At 42.5% G+C, this 21,399-nt stretch overlaps 1 protein-coding gene across 2 annotated transcripts in view; it reads left to right on the top strand.

Annotated features, from left to right (window-relative positions):
* Nucleotides 1–21,399, top strand: part of scaper (S-phase cyclin A-associated protein in the ER) — a 276,817-nt gene that overhangs the window by 114,991 nt on the left and 140,427 nt on the right. For both annotated transcript variants that reach the window (XM_078430095.1, XM_078430096.1), the window contains one exon: nucleotides 6,065–6,198. In XM_078430095.1, the coding sequence (XP_078286221.1) occupies nucleotides 6,065–6,198 (134 nt within the window). The remainder of the gene's footprint in view (nucleotides 1–6,064; nucleotides 6,199–21,399) is intronic.

Below are 21,399 nucleotides of genomic sequence, written 5' to 3'. Positions count from 1 at the left end.
AGAGGGTTTGATCAAAGATGATTCCAAGATTCCGGATGTGAGGGGAGGTGGATACTGGGAGACCATCAATATTGAGGATGAAGTTTTGGGTGGATTTGGTGAGCGTTTTTGGACCAATGATGATGATTTCAGATTTGTTGCAGTTGAGTTTGAGGAAATTTGATTGAAGCCAAGATTTTATTTCAGTGATGCAGTTTGTCAGTGTAGAGTGTGTGGTGGTGGAGATTGACTTGGTGGAGATGAGGAGCTGGATATCATCGGCGAAGCAGTGGAAGTTGAGACCATGACGGCGGATTAATTGACCAAGGGGGAACAGGTAGAGGATGAAGAGGAGGGGTCCAAGGACTGAGCCTTGGGGGACACCTTGGGGGAGGGGAGCGGTGGGGGATTTACAGTTGTTAATGGAGATGAACTGGTGCCTGTCAGAGAGGTAAGATTTGAACCAGGATAGGGCTGTGCCGGTGATGTTAAAGGAGGTTTCAAGTCGGGTGAGGAGAATGGAGTGATTTATGGTGTCAAAGGCGGCGCTGAGGTCAAGTAGGATGAGGATGTTGAGGTTGCCAGCGTCAGAGGTGAGGAAAAGGTCGTTTGTGATTTTGAGGAGCGCAGTTTCAGTACAGTGGTTGGAGTGGAATCCGGATTGGAAAGTTTCATACAGGTTATTGGTAGAGAGGTGGTATTTGAGTTGGGAAGCTACAGCACGTTCCAAAACTTTGGACAGAAAGGGTAGGTTGGAGATTGGTCTGAAGTTGTTTGGGGTGTCAGGGTTGAGACCAGGTTTTTTCAGAATGGGGGTGACAGCAGCGATTTTGAGGGATGGCGGGACGATGCCAGTGGACAGGGAGGAGTTTATTGTTGCAGTGATAAGTGGAGAGAGAGCAGGAAGGCAGGCCTTGACAAAGCTGGAGGGGATGGGGTCCAGAGAGCAGGTGGCAGTTTTTATTCCTGTGAAGAGGTCAGAGAGGTCGGTGGTGGAGACTGGGGAGAACTGAGGCAGGGGTTGACAGGATAAGGGGGGGCAGGTGGTTTGAGGGGGAGCAGGTGCGTTGGTGGTTAAGGTGCTGTAGATGCTGTCTATTTTGCTTTGGAAGAATGAAAGGAAAGTGGTGCATTTGTCAACTGTGAATGATTGGGAGATGGTGTCCAGGGGGCTGAGGAGTTTGTTTATTGTAGAGAAGAGTGCTTTTGGGTTTCCGGAGCCACAGTGAATTATTTGAGAGTAGTAGGTGGAGTGGGCGCGGGAGAGCGCATCTTTGTAGTGCTGCAGGTGGTCTTTGTAGGCTTGGGAGTGAATTGTGAGACCTGTTTTGTTGCGGAGTCTTTCAAGTTGGCGGGCATGAGTCTTCATCATGCGGAGTTCTGGGGTAAACCAGGGAGCAGAATGGGTGAAGGAAACTGTTTTGGTTTTTATAGGTGCAAGCTGGTCGAGGCAGGAGGAGAGAGTGTGGTTGTAGTAGTCAGTGAGGTCAGAGGGGCTGTGGAGGTCAACGAAGGGAGAGGCGGACATTATTTCAGAGAGGGAGGTTGAGAGCGAGGTAGGTGAAACAGAGTTCAGCTTACGGAAGTTGATTTTGCGTTTTTGCCTTGGAGCTGGGGTGGGAATGTTGACGGACATGGTGATGGCTAAGTGATCAGAGAGGGTGGGGTCGGAGCCAGAGAGGTGATGTAGATTTAGTCCAGTGGAGCAGACAAGGTCCAGAATGTGCCCACGGTTATGGGTGGGAAAATTGACGTGTTGAGTGAGGTTAAAGCAGTTGAGTATTTCAGTGAAGTCAGCGGTTATTGTGGAGTCAGTGGAGTCCATATGGATGTTGAAATCACCGAGGAGGAGGATTGAGGGGGAGAGAGAACAGAACTGGGTCAGAAAGTCAGAGAAGTCAGAAAGGAATGATGGGTGTGGTTTGGGAGGGCGGTAGACAACTGCCATGACTAATTGTGTTTGGCCAGAGAATTTGAAAGCCAGGTGTTCAAATGAAGGAGCAGATGAGATGGAGATGAGGCTGATCTTGAAGTCCTGTCGGTGAATTACGGCAATCCCACCACCTCGGCCCTCCGAGCGTGGTTTATTGATGTAGGAGTATCCGTTGGGTGTAGTGAGGTTGAGTGGGAGGTAGTCCAGAGGTTGTTGCCAGGTTTCAGTCAGACAGAGGAAGTCCAGTTTATTTTCCAGGATGAAGTCATTCAGAATGTGGCTTTTATTGTTGAGGGACCGGATATTGAACAGAGTGAGCTTCATGTTGCTTTGTACGGTGTGGATGATGACAATGATGACAGGAAATCAGATATTAATGGGTCATTGTTGATGGGTCAGCCACAACTGGAGTATTCACCTAATGAGATTAAATGTTGTGGGAAATAAGGAAGGATTTGAAAGGAAGAATAACGTCATGGTGTAAAAATGGTTCTTTATTTCAGTTAAATGGGTCAACATCTAGGACGATTGTCTAGAGTTGATATTTATTTAGGATGAACATGTAAATTTGTGGTTGATATTTTGAGTTGAAAACATCTAGGAAGGTTTAGTTTAGTTTAGAGATACAGCGCGGAAGCAGTCTCTTCGGCCCTCCGAGTCTGCGCCGACCAGCAATCCCCGCATATTAACATATCCAACAAACACTAGGGACAATTTTACACTTTTTTTACTAAGCCAATTAACCTACAAACCTGTATGTCTTTAGAGTGTGGGAGGAAACCGAAGGTCTCAAAGAAAAACACACTCTAGTAAGGCAGCAACTCTACTGCTGCGCCTGTGGCATACCCATACAAGGTACAGGTGCTCCTCAGCTTACGATGGGGTTCCGTTCCGAGAAACCCATTGCAAACCGAAAATATCGTACATCGAAATGCATTTAATACACGCGATCACGTGGCCGGAAGCGAGCAGCGGCTCACTACGGGTCGCTGCCGTTTGTACCATCGCAAAGTCGAAATATCGCAAATCGAAGCATCGTAAGCCTTCGATGTAAGCCACCTGTATCTCCATAATTGGCAGAATCCTGTATGAAACCTAAATTAATTCCCTCCTACAAGTCAAGAAGGAAATTAGAACGTCAGGTAGTTATTTACTTTAAAGACAGCATGTTTAAAGTAAATACTCTGCTCTCAATATTTATTCAATGTCAATTTCCATACCACATAAACCAGTCAGATGATTTGAAAATTTAATGTCCATTCTATGCAAAGCTTTGCTATGATTTGTAACAACTTATTGATTACTATTAGTAGCAATACATGGATTAACAATTGTATTATCATCCGTCTAAGATTATATAGAAATAGTGATTAGTTACTAGTTTGCAATGATATTCTAATTTATATGTATATAATGTTGCAAAGGCCTCTCTGCCTGCTTTATGTTCGGTTATCTTTAAGCCAGTATTGACATTGAATTGTTTTAATAGGTCCTTTAGATATTGACCTCAAATTCGCTTGCTCCCAACTTGGAATTACAATTCTTGGCTGGCGCACAATGGCTCCATCTCAAATCATTGTCCTAACCATTCCCAGAAATGAGTGATTCACTTGCTCCTGTGCATTCTAGTATGCCTACATCTAAAACCAAAAAGCCAATGTACGTTAACTTTGGAAGATTAGATTCATTTAGTATTCCCAACACCGAACATCAATGAAATGTTCTCCTAAAGCCACATGTACACATGAAACCGTTTTGAAGAAGGAATCTGCCTTAATTTTGCCTGATTTCAGTATTTTCTTAACTTAGTAAGGAAAGTTGGAAAGCCTGAACGCCATGTTTATCTGTTCTGATGTGTGAAACATGTTGTTCCTAGTAAGGTCCAGCAAGTAACAATGGATATTCACCAGATAACTTATATTAATCTTGATTGAGGGATAAACATTACTTGGAGCACTCATTAATTTGGTCGTCTTGGCCAAAGGGCCAAGCTGCCTAAGTTGGTTGGAGTTTTAAGTGGAGTTCCAGTTCTTTCAATATGTGATGTCTCTTGTAACTTGTAAACTTGCATTAAGGTGTGATTTTTTGTAAGATATAACTTACCTTCAATGTATCTGATACCAACACTGGTTATCAGCATTCGTAAAGCTCAACTGGAAAGCCACAATGATTTAATTCAAAATAATATTAATTTAATATCCATGTGCCATTGATAATGATTTTATAACATTGGTACTGGAAAATGAGGGAGAATGGAAAGAAGGTAGTCAACGATTGTACAGTAATATTGATCTTTTGTCCAAATTTTCAGATTTTTTTATAAGCTGATATTAAAACTTTTAAACGGTTATTGTTTACATTCAAGTAACAAAGGAAATAGCAGTAGTAGACCATTTGGCCCATCAAACCTGTGCTGCCTTTCAATAAAATCATGGCTGAACCTCCATTACTATGTCTTATTCCCAATCTGTGCCCTCAACAACTTTTGTTCTTAAATTTTTTTTCCTAAAGTATATTCACCGTCTTGGCCTCCACCACCATTCTGTGTGAGAGAATTCTGCAGGTTCATCACCCTCTGAAATGTCTCTTCATCTCAGCCCTAAATGTCTCATCCTGACATTGCAACCTTTTCTTCTAAAGCATCCTCCCACTGAGGTGAAGCATTGTACTTGCATCCAGTCTGTGGAACCAAGTCTGAAGTTTGTGTTTGACCATATCAAAGATGGGAAATTCTAAAGAAAATGTGAAAAAAATGAAAAGAATACACAGCAATGTTTCATAAAATACTTAGCAGCCAGAGTGTTTATACACTGAGTAATGAATACTTGAAGCAAAATCAGATAGCATTCATTGCTCTTTGTAGGAAGGAACAGCAGATGCTGGTTTAAACACAAAATGCTGGAGTAACTCTGCAGGACAGGCAGCATCTTTGGAGAGAAGGAATGGGTGACGTTTCAGGTCAAGACCCTTCAGACCATTACTCTGTTGATTAAAGATCACCGTGTGACATGACAGCACCAACAAGAGTTTCAGTTTTAACCTATGCCAAATGAAGGATACGTTTCATGTTATGGTGTTTCAGCTGGGAAATTACATCAACATTTTAAAAAAAGATATTGGTTCTTGTGAGATAGTTCAATTGATTGGTCACCTAAGTGGGAACTGACGTGAACGCCATGTCGTACACCATCTGATATGTTCTTAGTTTCATTCAGCTTTTCTGCAGCAGGGATGATTAATTATTGACAACATTAATTGAGGTGAGAAGGAACTTTTTTCACCCAGAGAGTTGTGAATTTGTGGAATTCTCTGCCACAGCCATTCACTGGATGAATTTAAAAGAGAGTTAGATAGAGCTCTGGGGGCTAGTGGAATTAAGGGATATGGGGAGAAGGCAGGCACGGGTTACTGATTGTTAACGATCAGCCGTGATCACAATGAATGGCTCGAAGGGCTAAATAGCCTCCTCCAGCACCTATTTTCTATGTTTCTATGTAACATCGTGGAGCTCTCTGAGGTTTTGCAAACAGTTATGATCATTGAAACTTACAGAATAATAAAAGGCATAGATAGAGTGGATGTGGAAAGGATGTTTCCACTGGTGGGAGAGTCTGGGACCAGAAGTCATAGCCTCAGAATTAAAAGGCGCTCTTTTAGAAAGGAGGTGAGAGGAACTGCCTAAGTCAGAGGGTAGTTAATCTGTGGAGCTCATTGCCACAGGGGGCTGTGGAGACCAAGTCAGTGGATATTTTTAAGGCGGAGATAGACAAATTCTTGATTAGAACGGGTGTCGAGGGTGTGATGGGAGAAGGCAAGAAAATGGGATAAGGAGGCAGAGATCAGCCATTATTGAATGGCGGAGTAATGGGCCTAATTCTACTTCTATAACGTGTGAACCGGTAAACTGTGATTGTAGATACGACCAGGAAATTCAGCATACATGAAGACTTGAACACAGGACCATTCTTTTACGTGTGGACTAGTGCTACACAATGACTTCGCACATTAGGCCATTGGTTGCTTCCAGAGACCTTTATAATTGATTTGGGTCATGATTGACTGTCCAGATGTGCACGTGATGGAACTTTGAGTTGCCGTGAAAGATAACGTTTTTCTTGACTATTGATATATATATATTTTGTTTTTAATCAGGAACATCTGTCCTGCAAGAAATACATTATGGATGTTGTGACTGAGACCTGTGTCCATCCAGAGGTATCGAAGGATGCAGAGAAGCAAAAAATCAGGAAGAAAGCCAAGAAACTTCGAGCTCGCATGAACTCCAGGTAATGTGAGCCATCCTCTCAATATGACACTGGTATCCTCCTTTTATAAAAACTTATTGGTGCTTTCTGTTTTAAAAAACCTGGAGTTATTTGCTTCATGGGTTATCTTAAAAAATATACAGATTAGCCTAATTTATAGCCACTTTCTGTGATTGGAAAAGAAAACTGAAAATCGATCTCGAGCCCTTGCTTTCACCTGTTAAGAGCTTTTCTCATTATTGGCTGCCAGCGCCTGGCTGAAACTCCGGCTTCTTCCAGGGTGCCTTTGTATGTTTAAATATGTGTAAACCATGCCTATTTTTCTTTCCAGCTATTGATTTTTAAATGAAGTATCAAAGAAAATCAATAGTAATCAACAAATAGAAGGCAATATGCAGGAGTGTCACATCCCAGGTCTGAAGTTTAATTAATTTTCTTGCCTGTCACAACAAGGGAAAAAGTTAGGAATGCCCTCAAATGTAAAGTGAGTTGTCAGACCTGTAGTTTGTCATAAGGCTGGAAAGCGATATTTACAGATCAGAGTGGTGTGCAGACGATGTTTTATCATCGGTCGTAACCATCCTGCTTGCCTTATAGATAGACTGTCACCTGCTGTAGCTATTTTGGATTGAGACATTGCAGTAGCAAATGACTATGTATTATGTTACCCTGGGCTGACAGAAGTAGATCCTCCGTATGAAGTAGTAAATTAGCTCCGGAGTGAATAACAACATGCCCCACACTTAAAACCTGTCAGTCTCTTTTTGTGTTGGCTCCTGTATATCACTGCCATACTCTTGTTTCAAGCTTTGGAAAATAAAATTTGGCTTTCCGGGCTTCACTCCTGTTCAATATGTGCCATTACAATATTTTGTTTTATGGTGTTGTTTGGCATTCTGTTTTGCTTTCTTGCCTCTGTCAAGTTCATCCTGGTTGAGAGAATACGCAGACAGTTGTCTGCTTCCCAGCACAGTTGATCCAGTTGGTAGGAGGTGAAGGGATTGGTTTAAACTTTTTTTTTCTCTCCCTTTTCTGCTCTTCCAAATCTTTGTAAAAGCACAGGAGACCTTGGGATATTCCGTTTTACAATAATGGGTGAAAATTTGAATTACTAGGCCTTCATGTATATGTAATACAAAAAGAAAATCTATTTAACAAGGAATGTTTTTTTACCATGTAACAACTGTTTAAAGATAATAAGCATTGAACATCGCTATTGTGAATTATGCATATTTAATATGCTGTAAGATTTGGACTACAAGGTCTACCTTGTTTTCTTATTTTGTAATTGTCAGTCTGGTAAAAGTGACGCCAGACACCAGACTTGTAAAAGTGACACTGGACCTGAAGAAAAGGTTATAATAAGCATATTGGATTCAACAGTTCAACAGTTCAACAGAGCTTTATTTGTCATTCGGCACCAAGGTACCGAACGAAACTACATAGCAGCCACACAAAAAAAGAAAATGAACACAAGACACATGACCCCAACACAAACATCCATCACAGTGACTCCAAACACCCCTTCACTGTGATGGAGGCAACAAAACTTCCACTCTCTTCCCCACCCCCACGGACAGACAGCTCGTCCCCGACCGACCCGCACAGTCCCCGCAAGGGGATGGAAGTCCCCACGGCCGAGTCGCACCGGGCGCTGAAACGTCTCGCGGCCGAGCCGGGCGATGGAAGGCCCCGCGGCCGAGCCGTGCGCAGCTAAGTCCCGCGGCCGAGCCGCGCCGGGCGATGTTAGGTCCCGCGGCCGAGCCGCACCGGGCGATGGAAGGCCCCGCGGCCAAGCCGCACCGGGCGATGTTAAGTCCAGCGGCCGAGCCGCACCAGCGATGAAAAGTCCCGCGGCCGAGCCGCGCCGGGCGATGTTAGGTCCCGCGGCCAAGCCGCACCGGGCACTGTTAAGTCCAGCGGCCGAGCCGCACCGGGCATTGTTAAGACCAGCGGCCGAGCCGCGCTGGGCGATGGAAGGCCCCGCGGCCGAGCCGCACCCCGCGCCGTGAGGAAGAGACCTAAAAGAGAAAGGTTTCCCCCGTCCCCCCACCCACACCACCACCCCCCACACATACACAACCAAAACAACAAAAAAACCATCCCAACACCGACACACAACAAAAAAAAGAGGAAAAAAGACGAACAGACTGCTAGCGAGCCGCAGCTGTTAGGCGCCGCCACTTCCGCTATGCATTCAAAGAAACTGACAAAGTCATTAGGAATTAGCACTGGATTGGCAAACTCAGAGGCCACAGGATATGTTTCTATCACATGGGGAGAAGGCAGTCACGGGTTATTGATTGGGACGATTAGCCATGATCACAATGAATGGCGGTGCTGGCTCGAAGGGCCGAATGGCCTCCTCCTGCACCTATTTTCAATGTTTCTATGGTGGAGAAATATAGGTTACATTAAAATGTCCTTTTCTGTGTTTGGAAGTCTTTGTTGGAGTGAAGATGTAAGAACTTTACTTGCATCTAAGACCTGGAAATATTTGAAGCTTAATCTGAGAGTCTAGAATGAGCTATGTTCCACTCTTCACCAGTTAATTGTAAGATATTGTGCAGGAATTCCTTCCTCAGTCTGAAGACTGGTCTCGACCCGAAACGTCACCCATTCCTTCTATCCAGAGATGCTGCCTGTTCCGCTGAGTTACTCCAGCATTTTGTATCTATCTCAATTGCAAGGTATTTACAGAAATGACGCTTATGTTGTCAAAGATTAGGGCTTGTCCACAGTTTGCAAAACTCTTGCATCTGGATCTAGAAATTGCATGTCCTAGATTGAGTATGGATTCAAAGGTAAAATGCAAGTGCAGGTATGAACAAGCAGCATATTTTTAGAGTTAGCATCCTTTGGATTAGCTGCCCCTCCATTCTGTTCGGGTGAACATAAATGATCCAAGACGATCATAGAAAGATGAAAATTTTTCTTGATGTTCTTGCTAACATTCTAATTTCAACACAAGCAACCAAACAAAGATTAACTGGTTATGTGTCTCTTTTGTTATCTGTGAATAGCTGCTAGATCATCTACATTTTTGATTACTTGTAGAGTAATTTATTGAATTGGAACACTTTAAGCACTATAAGGGCCGAATGGCCTGCTCCTGTACCTATTGTCTGTTGTCTATATGCAAACAAATTTATTTGTGAACATTTCAGAGTTTGCTTCATTATCTGCTAGAAGTTTTGAAACACAGAGCTCTAACCAAAATTCTTCCTGTTTGATGCTGCACTGACAGCACTCGCATAAGATGGTAGTCCCAGAAACAGTGATTTTCATTAAAATCCCACCTGATTCAGAAAAAGGAAATGGCCATCGTTATCTGGTCTGGTGAATATGTTGCACCAGACACACCAATATGTGTGTTTCTTCACTGTCATTTTAGTTCTGGAATAAACCATAAGTGTCAATGCAAGGGCTATCCAAATTCTTTGAATGATAAATAAAGAAACGATATAGCAGCATGGCAGCCCAAAATATTTCAGTCCTTCTAATTTGCTCATCTTCATTCCTGTATGTGACAAATGAGCAATGAGGACATCTCGAAGGTATTTATTCACAAAATGCTGGAGTAACTCAGCAGGTCAGGCAGCATCTCAGGAGAGAAGGAATGGGTGACGTTTCGGGTCGAGACCCTTCTTCAGACTGAGGACATCTAATTGTTCTCTACTTTGCAATCCACCGTGAGATATTCACGACCATCATGGGTGAAGGAGATTCTATTGTGTAAATTACATAGGATTTGCTTGCAATGGCGGACAAAACGTATTCTAAATAAATGAGCTACAAACAGCTGTTGGACTTTTATTGGTCATAAGGAGCAAAAAAAAACAATAGTGTGACTCAGACTTCAGCAGCCTGAAACTGAACTCCGAAACAATGCTTCTAAACTCTTCAAAACAAAACAGAAGGCTTCTGCCACAAGGCACATCAGTTATTTAAAATAATTTTCCTAAAAGTTTATACTCTAGTGACCAATATTCATTGTGATGCATGCAGACAAGTAGATTTCAAGTTGAAATCGTGGTCTAAACTCTTGGTAGATCTTGCTCAAGGGGTTATTTTCCTCTCAAGGCATCTGAGCTGTGGAAGGAAGGATCAGTACATAAGTATTCTGCACGATACCTGCCATCAATTTGATGGGCTAAATGGTACTATTCATTGATGTATTATGCAGTGAGCTTTTTAGTGCATTTCAGCTCCTGAAGTCAGGTGAAAATAGAATTGGACTTGACTGTGATGTTCCCTCTATTCAGATAACCTCTGACAGTTACTGTCAAAGTAAGCTTACATTTCAAGACTAGACATATGGGTGAGATATTAGGACCTCATCTGCTCCCTTGAAAATGCATGTTAACAGAAGGTAAAGATTTTCAGGAGAAATTTGTTGAAAATATTTTATGTGACAAATACCAATGTACTCAGTCGAAAGGATTCCTTTAATTGATTCATTGCTTATCCAGATTATTTGTTCCATTTTAACCAAACATCATTTAAAACAGTAGCTATTTGGCCCCTATGCCTGCTCTCCATTACAATGGATTGTGGCTGATCTTTTATCTCAGTGCCACTTTCCAGCACCAGCCCAATATCCTTTGATTCTTTTTATACCTAAAATATATTCAAATGATTCTCCTATCACTGCTGGCAAGTCTGCAAAATTAGCTCAGCGACCTGATTTAATCTATTTATTCACTGCATCGCATGATAAGAATTTTAAGATAAAAGATAATGTGCGGTGATTTTGTACAATCATTTCATTTGGACATATAATGAAAACTCCACATTAAATGAAGATATAAAATAACCCCACAATATCCTAATGATTGTCACTATTAAGATAAGTACCAGAACTAAAATTAGCGCAGATTGGCAGCCGGAGATCAGATGTGGCTCAGTGATGCATTCTTTAATGTGCTTTTTGGTGTTTACATTAGTTTATGAAAAATGTGGGTCATTTTGACCCCATGATCCTAAAACCGGGAGTCCAATGGAAGATTTAGAGGGTCATGCCTTGACCTTCAGTCCTGCAGGAACTATCTCATTGCCCAGCGAATGAAAAAAAGCACATCATAGATTTTTCTTACGAGATTAGGTTTGTCTTTAGAGCTGAACTTGGGTCCTTTCATTAACTGGCACCTTTTGTAAATGATTGAGTGAATGAAATGCATTCAGTATGAATAAATGCTTTGAATGCATCAGCTGTTTGCAAGAGGAACCTGTGATACATCGTTTTCAGCTGATTAACTGATCAGGAACTGCTTGAAAAAAATATTTGCATGAATTCTATGAAGAGCATATTTTCCTTTCCATTTAAAACAAACGTTTGCTTTAGGCTGCATCAGAACAAATGTTGCTTGAGTGATCTGATTGTGTGGTTATGAGAAGCTGCAAGGCATATTTTTCAAACTTTCTTTGAAACAGATAATTATTGAATGTTTATTGTGCACAAGATTCAAAACATCTTTGAAGTAATCTATCTTTGGTCGCTTTGGGTAAATGCACACTGGTACTGAAATTTTCTCCAGCCACTTGTATGTGTGCAAGTTTAGAACATACGATTTAGACAAATTTCTATCAGTTTGCACCTTATTGTCTTGCTTTTGTTCCATCATCTCCTTCAATAAACGTTCTATTAATTTTTGTCCACTCACCCAGAATCTCCTTAAATCATTGATATTGCTTCTTTCCCTTTAACTCCCTTTAACTGTGTTGAACAATCTTCCTATCTGAGTACTCAGACTTCTTTCAAATGATACGGAAGGCGGGGGAGACTGTGGGATCGTGTCAGGGGTGGTGGTGGGGAGAATGGTTAGGGACACTGAGGGAAAGAGGTTAAGGGAGGGAATCTGACGATTAGAGTTTGCGCAAGATTATGTGTGTATATTCATGGTGAATTGGTCCAAGTATGTGTCTATGTGCATAGGGTGTAAGTCCGCTGCAGAGTCTCGACTCCAATTGTCATGGACCTCCTTGCCATTAGGCAACTACCTTGTCGTAGCTAATATGCAATGGTTATCCCATTTTAAAATAATTCACATTCAGCACCTACTCGGTTGCAGCAAGTCATCCCTGATTTGAGGTATTGCCAAAGAAGATGGCGATAATTGAGGTGAAATGTTCAGAAATTCAAGCAAAAATTTTCATTTGCATGATGTGAACAATAGTGAAACAGTGCATTGCCTACAAAGACTGCCTCAATTCTGAGTTCAGTGAATTGAAATTCACTTAAAGAAGTTTTACTTTCAAGAAAAGGGGTAAAACTGCTAACATGTTGTGTGTTTAATCCTCGGATAGCTTTATTGTTCCCACCCCCTCCGCCCTCCTCCTCTTCCAAAGTATTGGCAAATCTACAGAGTAAAATTTACTATTTGTAAGAATAAAGCATGCGTTACTGAACTCATAATTGAGATTATCCATTGAATGTGAACAGACTGAGGCAGAATATTTAGACTGTTTCTGGAATGAAGTAATAATCATCCAGATTTGGAGATCAGGTGAGCCTAATGATTGAAAACATTATTTTCAAGTCACAAAGAAAATTGTCACTCATATAGACAAGGCACAATATTGATTCCTTTATCCAACCATAACCATTACAAAAAACAAAGCTTTTACTTGGCAGATCCATCAAGGTTTGCGATCCAAAAATTGTACTTGAAATACACATTGGGATGGGAGGGTGACAGTACACTATGTGGAAAGCTGAAAGGGAGTGGGGGGGGGGAGAGGACTAGTAATGGTATCATGGTAAGAATGGCAAGAGTTGGGTCTTGGATGCCCATCATCCTCTCCCCATGTGGTTCCACTAGATTCCATCCCTATCCTCTCGTACTGTTATGTGCTGGCAGTCTGTCTACTCAGTCCGGTTGCAGTGTTTTGACCCGAAATACACTGGAATTTAGAAGGATGAGAGGAGATCTTATCGAAACATATAAGATTATTAAGGGGTTGGACACGTTAGAGGCAGGAAACATGTTCCCAATGTTGGGGGAGTCCAGAACAAGGGGCCACAGTTTAAGAATAAGGGGTAGGCCATTTGGAACTGAGATGAGGAAAAACTTTTTCAGTCAGAGGGTTGTGAATCTGTGGAATTCTCTGCCTCAGAAGGCAGTGGAGGCCAATTCTCTGAATGCATTCAAGAGAGAGCTAGATAGAGCTCTTAAGGATAGCGGAGTCGGGGGAATGGGGAGAAGGCAGGAACGGGGTACTGATTGAGAATGATCAGCCATGATCACATTGAATGGCGTGCTGGCTCGAAGGACCGAATGGCCTCCTCCTGCACCTATTGTCTATTATTGTCTATTGAAACATCAACTTACACCTCTTGGCTCCACAGATGCTGGTTGCTATTCTAATTTCTTAAGATGTTTTGCTTTTTGTTACTCTTGTTCTTCAGCCGGTAATCCTCTTGTGTTGCAATCACTGAAATTAACTTGAAAAGAATTTAAGCAAATATAACATTTGAAATGCCCACAACATACAAATATTTTTTTATTTTGTTAAAAGTTATCCATCTCATAATTGCACCACCCTGTACATTGGTGTGGCCCATGTTTTGCCTCAGTTCTGAACTGTAATCAAATCTTCGAATAGAAACAAGAAAATGCAGATGCCAGTTTGCAAAAAAAGACACAAAAGTGCTGAAGTAACTCAGCGGGTCAGGTAAATATGGCTAGATGACGTATTGGGTCAGGACCCTTCTTTTGAAGGTGGGTCCCAGCCCAAAATGTCACCTACCAGTCTGAAGAAGTCCTATTTTAGTTAGCTGCCTGAAAACAGAATTACTTCAAAATAAGTTTGCCCACAAGCACAAGCCTTGCCTAAATATTAGAATGCCCAATGCATGCTTATCTCTTCAGCTGCTTATGAAGCAATTTGGAAAAATGTTATATTTTCCAAATGTGGTCAATATGTGCTTGTGTGTTTATGAAGGAGAGTATGAGATTTGATATTTCAAAGAATAGCCGTGCCTATGAGCAGTACCAGGTGCTATTCTGCTTTTGATGAAATAGCCAAACACTTCTGGATAATCTGTCGCTGTGTAGACAGGGAGTAAATGAAGGGATGGGCCTTGATGAATTGAATATTATCAGGCCTGCTTGACAGCTTTGTGATCTCACTGACCGCTAATATTTATAACCAGAAACCATTTAGCCAGGGCTGTTTGAAGAGTAATATATTGCCCAGCAATTGCACCAAGTTTAACCCCTGTCTTTATAAAACTGTCAGCATCTGTGCCTGCAATATCTGATTCTCAGATATGAAATGATAAGCCACCTATGAAGCCTGTGAGCAGAACAAAAGGGAAAGGAATAACTAAACATGAAGGTATCGGACAGGAGGGAAACCAACTGGCTTGCATGGGTTCTCGCTTCTCAATGTTTATAGATTTATAATGACATGTGCGAGAACAAAACAATATATATTGGCCCATTCCCCAGCATTAACCAACAAACTTTGTATAATGTCACTGTTGTAACCTTTGCTTGTCTTGGAGCCACATCCCCCTGTGCTCCAAGAGCTTGCCATCAAACTTGGACTATAGTCATTGCAACAGTAAAGAGGCTGCTTCTGAAATCTCTAACCTGGCAATTTATCCAATTGAAGTGTTGAGAGGGAGTCTTGCCAAAATAATTGCGGACATGATTTAATTGAACTCTTTCCTGCACTTTATAATTGTCTGTTCCTGAGAGGATTCCCTTCTTCAGCGGGAAAAATTAGGTGACATAGTATCAAAATCTATATCTAACTCCGCAATCAGTCTTGGTTTGAATGATGTCCCTGAGAATATTAAATTGCTATGCCTAATAAAGGAAGGAGAGGCAAGCAGCAAAAATGAATTGTGCTTTATGTTATGAACGTAACTATGGTTGGAGTATTAAAAATAGAAATTATTGGAGACGGTGATCTACAGAATCGTGGAACTGCAGATGCTGGTTTACACAAAAGGACACAAAATGCTGGAGTAATTCAGCGAGTAAGGCAGCATCTCTGGAGAACGTGAATAGGTGATGGGTCGGGACCCATCAGATTGATTGTGTGGAAGGGGGGAAGAGAGCTGGAAGTGAGGAGAGGCAGGACATAGGCGAGGAAGGTTTAGACATGCAGATGTTTGGAACAAAGGCCAGAAATAAAGGCAGAAGGTGAGAGACAGGATTGAAGAGTTGCAAGTTGTGAAACCAGAGAAAGGAATGGAGGAGGGGGAGGGGAGAAAGAGATGGGAACCCAAGTGGGGCATGGAGAGGGGGCAGGGGGGGAATTCAATGTTCGTACCATTGGGTTGTAAGCTACCCAAGCGGAATATGACGTGCTGTTCCTCCAGTTTGTGTGTTGCCTCACTCTGGCTATAGAGGAGGCCCAGGACAGAAATGTCAGTATGCGAAACGGAAGTGGAGTCAAAATGGCTAGCAACCGGGAGATCCAGTAGGCCTTGGTGGACTGAGCGCAAGTATTCAGTGAAATGGTCGCCAAGTCCACACTTTGGCTCGCAATGTACAGGAGGACACATCGGGAACGGCGGATGCAGTAGATACGGTTAGAGGAGGAGCACGTAGACCTTTGTCTCACCTGGACGGTCTGCTGGGGTCCCTGGATGGAGGCAAAGGAACAGGTATAGAGACAGGTGTTGCATCTCCTGCGATGGTTGGGGAAAGTACCTGGGGACGAGGTGGTTTGGGTGGGAAGGGATGCGTGAACCAAGGAGTTGTGAAGGGACCTGCGGAAAGGGGTGGAAATGGAAAGCTGTGACTGGTGGTGGGATCACATTGAAGGTGATCAAAATGAGGAGGATGATGTGTTAGATGCGGAGTCTGGTGGGGTGAAAGGTGAGGACAACGTGCAAATGTAGGATGGCCTTCAGAATTGAAGATACAATTTTATTAACATCATTTCCAAAAGATGTGAAAAGGGCAACTGAGAATTTTCTATTTGGTCTACCAATATTTTTGTTGCTGAAATGTTACCATTTTGGTTAGGATGAAGTAGGTTGGGGTGAAATGAGTGTGAAGGAACTGCAGATGCTGGCTAAAACCAAAGATAGACACAAAATACTGGAGTAACTCAGCGGGTCAGGCAGCATCTCTGGAGCGAAGTAATGGGTGACGTTTCGGGTCGAGGCCCTTCTTCAGACTGACGTCAGGGGAGAGGGAGATACATAGATAAGGAGGTGTGCAGGTGTGAAAACAGGACAAAAGGAATGGATAAAGTTCTCATCCTGGAGAAGGTCAAGTTTTTAAAGAAAATAATGCTGTGCTCTGATATCTGTGTCGTGCCTGTTGACGTTCCCTTGCCAAATCTGAATTCTATTAAAATGGAAAGGAAAGTTTTGACTTATATTTCATATCCCTGAAAATGTTTCCAATATAAATGTATTATTTAACAAATGGTTCATGCGTGGGTTAATATATGGCATAATCTCTCAAACAGCAGTGAAATTAATGAGCAATTGATTTTTATTTTGTTAAGTTGTTTGAAGGTAAGATTGGCAGAACACGAGGAGAACTTCAAATAGTGGTATATGACATTAGGTATTTACCATTTGGTAGACAGCAACATTTCACCTTGATAGTTCCTCCTACAGGGAAGCATTCCTCAGTACCCTTCTGTTTAGTCAGGCTTGATTCAGAGGTGCTATCAAGATAAAATATTTAGCTGCCATTTACCAGTTCTGGTGAATATTTCATATCCAATGACAAACTTTTTCAGTCAGAATTGTGAATCTGTGGAATTCTCTGCCTCAGAAGGCAGTGGAGGCCAATTCTCTGAATGCATTCAAGAGAGAGCTAGATAGCGCTCTTAAGGATAGCGGAATCAGGGGGTATGGGGAGAATGCAGGAACGGGGTACTGATTGAGAATGATCAGCCATGATTACATTGAATGGCGGTGCTGGCTCGAAGGGCCGAATGGCCTCCGCTTGCACCTATTGTCTATTGTCTATTGTCTATTATTTGAAGTTCCTCTGCCTTGCCAACACTTTCTTCAACCAACACTAAAAAAAATTCATTCGCCATTCATTCTTCTAACTGCTCGTTGAAAGACCATGTCAATTGACTCCATTTTCACTTCATTCACAAACTCTTCTGTGGAACTTGAATGGACAGCCAACCTGGTGCTTGCTGATAATCTATATACTAAAACTCTCATTTGTTTGTTTGTTTGTTCCTGAACTACAGCCAAAACGGTACCCGATAGCGCGACAATTTTAGGCCGACCTTACTCACCGACGTCCCTTTGGTGCTAATGGAAGAAGATTCATTGAAATCGGTGTTATATTTTTTAAGTTAATCACATTTTAAAGTTTAAATCTATCTTCTAGGGAGGGAGGGGGAGTGGAGGGGGGATAAGGGGGATGGAGTGGGGGAAGGGAGGGGAAGGGGGGAGAGGGCGGGAGGGAGGGGGCGGTGGGGAGTGGGGAGGAGAGGGTGCTGCACCAATGCAGGAGAGGTTTGGGCCCAACGGGTCCACTTGGTCTAGTAACCATATATAAATGTAACAGCATGTATGTCTATGTGACTCTGAGCTCTCCAATCACTGAAAATTGTAACCCAAGAATAATGAGGGGTACAGAAAAGTGAAGTAAGATTGGAGAAGTTGATGTTTTGAAGGTTGGGAGAAGTAACACATTTGCACGTATGAGAAATAGGGTACCGTAACATGAATTATGCCTCAGGACTAATCGAATGGCCTGGCCTAATGACACACCATTGTTACTGGAATATTGTTGAGACAGCACAAAAATAGAGGCTTGTTAGACAACCATTCAGTACTGAAGTTGAGAATAGTAGAGAGAAGACTCTAGTTGCTAGTCTACATGATTCCTCCTGCACCATTAAAGGTTGGAACATAAAGGCAACTTTTCATAGAATCATAGCATTGAACATTTCCGATATGGCCCCTTTTGGCTCCCCTTATTCCAGTCGACTGTGATGCCTGTCAACACTAATCACGGTTGCTTGCATTAGGTCCTTATTCCTCAAAGCTCTTATCCAAGTACCTGTCCAAATCCTTTTGAACTGTTGTAATTTTATCTACCTCTACCACCTCCTCTGGCAGTCTCCTCATGTACCGAGGAAAACTTAACCCTCAGTCTGTGTGCCAAACTTAACCGTGCTTTAAATTTCTCCCCTCTCACCTTAAACCTTGCTCTCCAGTTCGAGACTCGCCTGCACTGTGAAAAAGATTCCATCTATCCTATGTACATTCCTCATAATATTATGAATCTATATAAAGTCTTTCTACTGTTTTTGTTATTTTAAGTACGTGTTAAAGAGTATGTTTTAGTGTTCCTTGGTTCGTTTTATGTGGGGCGGGGGCTGGAGAAAACCTTTTGTGGTTGAGAGCTCCAACCACGGGCCTGTGGACTTTAATATCCCTGGTTAGAGACCGATTTGGGAGCTCCAAGCCGCAGAGAGTTTCAACTGTCCTGACGAGGGAGTTTCGGTCCCCCGACGCGAGGGCTTCGGATCGCCGGCTACGGAAGCTTTGATGGCCCCAACTGTGGATGATTCGACAGCCCCAACTGCGGGAGAACAAAGAGGGAGAAGATTGAACTTTATTACCTTCAGTCACAGTGAGGAATTTGGGGAGCCGTTGTGTTTATGTTAACTTTTATTTTATGTGGCTGTGTGTCTTGTTGCTATTCACTTAGTATGACTGCATGGTAACTCAAATTTCACCGTACCTTAATTGGTACATGTGACAATAAACTGACCTTGAAACCTTGAAGGTCACCCCTCAGCCTCCAATGTACCAGTGAGAATAAACCCAGCCTATCCAATCTCCCATTTATAACTACATCCATCTATTCCAAGTAGCATCCTGGTGAATCTCTTCTGCACGCTCGGCTATATGACATCCCATACCAAATGTCTGAACTGCCCAATGCTAAATGTCACCTAGCCATATTTTCCAGAGATGCTGCCTGACCTGCTGAGTTACTCCAGCACTTTGTGTCCATTTGTGTATATTAACATCTGCAGATTCTTGCTTCTACGCACCAAATGTTGCCTTCACTACACCATCCATCTGTGTTGCCACTTTCAAGGAGCTATGGACTTAGATCCCAAGGTCCCTCTATACATCAACGATTTTAAGGTCTCTACCATTTATTCTATATGTTTGACCATTGTCTGGATCAAGTTCTATCTGCCATTGCATCACCCACCCTTCCAGTTGATCTCAGCCTTGGCTTAAAGGAGACAGAGCAGACATGTAACGAGTAGCGTGAAGCAAGAATCAGTTGGAGAATCCTCTTTGCTAACCACGACTCACTAATTTTTGTGTTGTCTGCAAACTTACCAATAAAACCATTTGCATTTTCATCCACGTCACTAATGTATATGATAAAGAACAAATATCCCAGCACCGATCGCAGTGGTACACCACTTGTTACAGACTTAAGGCTAGAAAATAACCCATCCATGACTACCCTCTGCCTCCTATCACCAAGCCAATTTTGGATCCAGTTTCCCTCCACACCTTGGATCCTCTGTGACCTTCTAAGCCAGAGTGCCAGATCTTGTGAGACATCTACTGTGTGTTCCGCAATGCCTTCATCAATTTCTGAGTTAACATCTCAAAATTCCCAGTCAGATTCGTGAGCCATGATCTCCCCTGCATGAGACTATGCCAACGTGTCAGAAAATAAATTCCCGCCTTGCTAAGTGAACCCAAATCCTGATCCTCCAATTTTCTTCCAACAACTTCACTACTACTGATGCAATGGTCCATAGTTTCCAGGCTTATCATGATTGCCCCTTCAGACTGAGGTCTGAAGAAGCGTCTCGACCCAAAACATCACCTATATAGTCATCTGGTCTGCATCATGGAACTTCCTGCCCAACGGCATTGAGGGAGAACCGTCACCAGATGGACTACATAGGTCAAGGGCAATTAGAAATTGTCTTTACCATCTGGCCCTGTCAGACACACCAATACCCGGTGTGATTTCTTCCCACTGCGTGCCAAATGTACCGCTGGCAGTAAATCTGTTTGCTAACCATCCAACTATAGACATATAGAATCAGTGCATTCTTCCCAGTGGGAATGTGAACTCAAAGACTCTTCAAAGATGCACAGTCTCTTGCCCAGAGTAGGGGAATTGAGGACCAGAGGACATAGGTTCAAGGTGAAGGAGAAAAGATCTAATAGGAATCCGAGGGGTAAATTTTTCACACGAAGGGTGGTGCGTGTATGGAACAAGCTGCCAGAGGAGGTAGTTGAGGCAGGGACTATCCCAACATTTAAGAAACAGTTAGACAGGTACATGGATAGGACAGGTTTGGAGGGATATGGACCAAATACGGGCAGGTGGGATTAGTGTAGCTGGAACATGTTGGCCGCTGTGAGCAAGTTGGGCTGAAGGGCCTGTTTCCACACTGTATCACTCTACGACTCTATTTCTTTTCTCCAGAGATGCTGTCTGACCCGCTGAATTATTCCAGCTTTTCGGTTTAAACCAGTATCTGCAGTTCTTTACAAATCCCTTACCTTGCTTCCCTTAACATCCCGCATAACTGTGATCTTGTATCTGTGCAGGTACCTGGGTTGCTTTTTTTTCCACTCTTAAGATCACTTCATTAAAGGCAGCGAACAACATAAAGAATCTTTAAATTGTTATCTGGCTCTGTTGATGCCATGAATGAACATTATTAACAGAACAAATGTAGAAGTTCAGCAATCTCACCACGTTGCAAAGCTGTTGTCAGGGGTTGTCATTTGTCATTGTGAGCGTGCCATAATAATGCGCATTTCTCTTTTCTGTTATTGTCCCAGTGCCCTCAACCACCTGATTGCATTTTCCTATAAATCCTAAAAGAACAAATTCATGTTAAACGCTTGAATCTTAACCATGAATTTGTGGCTCAGACTTCAGGCTCTCATTTGTCTTTTTTTTTTGTTGAATGGAGGAGATTAAGTAGATGTGCTTGGTGATTCGATGTGTCTAGGTCTTTTGACAGGGTCGTGGTCTCCCAGGGTCACTGGAAGGCCGTGATCCTCTGTCACCTTATTAAAAAGAGCTGTTAAAGCTGACATTGGTCATTAGCTTTGTGACATACTATCACGTTTTTCACTGCCATGCTGTTTGCGCCCCCCTGTTTCTCCCTAATCAATAGTGTAAAGTGTGAGTGATACATTGAGAATACCTTTCAGAAAATTACGAGGTAATGATTATTCAGTCATGGGGTTCAGATTACAACATAACCTATAAG

This window comes from Rhinoraja longicauda, chromosome 38, assembly GCF_053455715.1.
Source record: "Rhinoraja longicauda isolate Sanriku21f chromosome 38, sRhiLon1.1, whole genome shotgun sequence".
In the NCBI taxonomy this organism is placed as follows: Eukaryota; Metazoa; Chordata; class Chondrichthyes; order Rajiformes; family Arhynchobatidae; genus Rhinoraja; species Rhinoraja longicauda.
The sequence above is the reverse complement of the archived record's forward strand: the minus strand, read 5'-3'. Positions and strand labels throughout refer to the sequence as shown.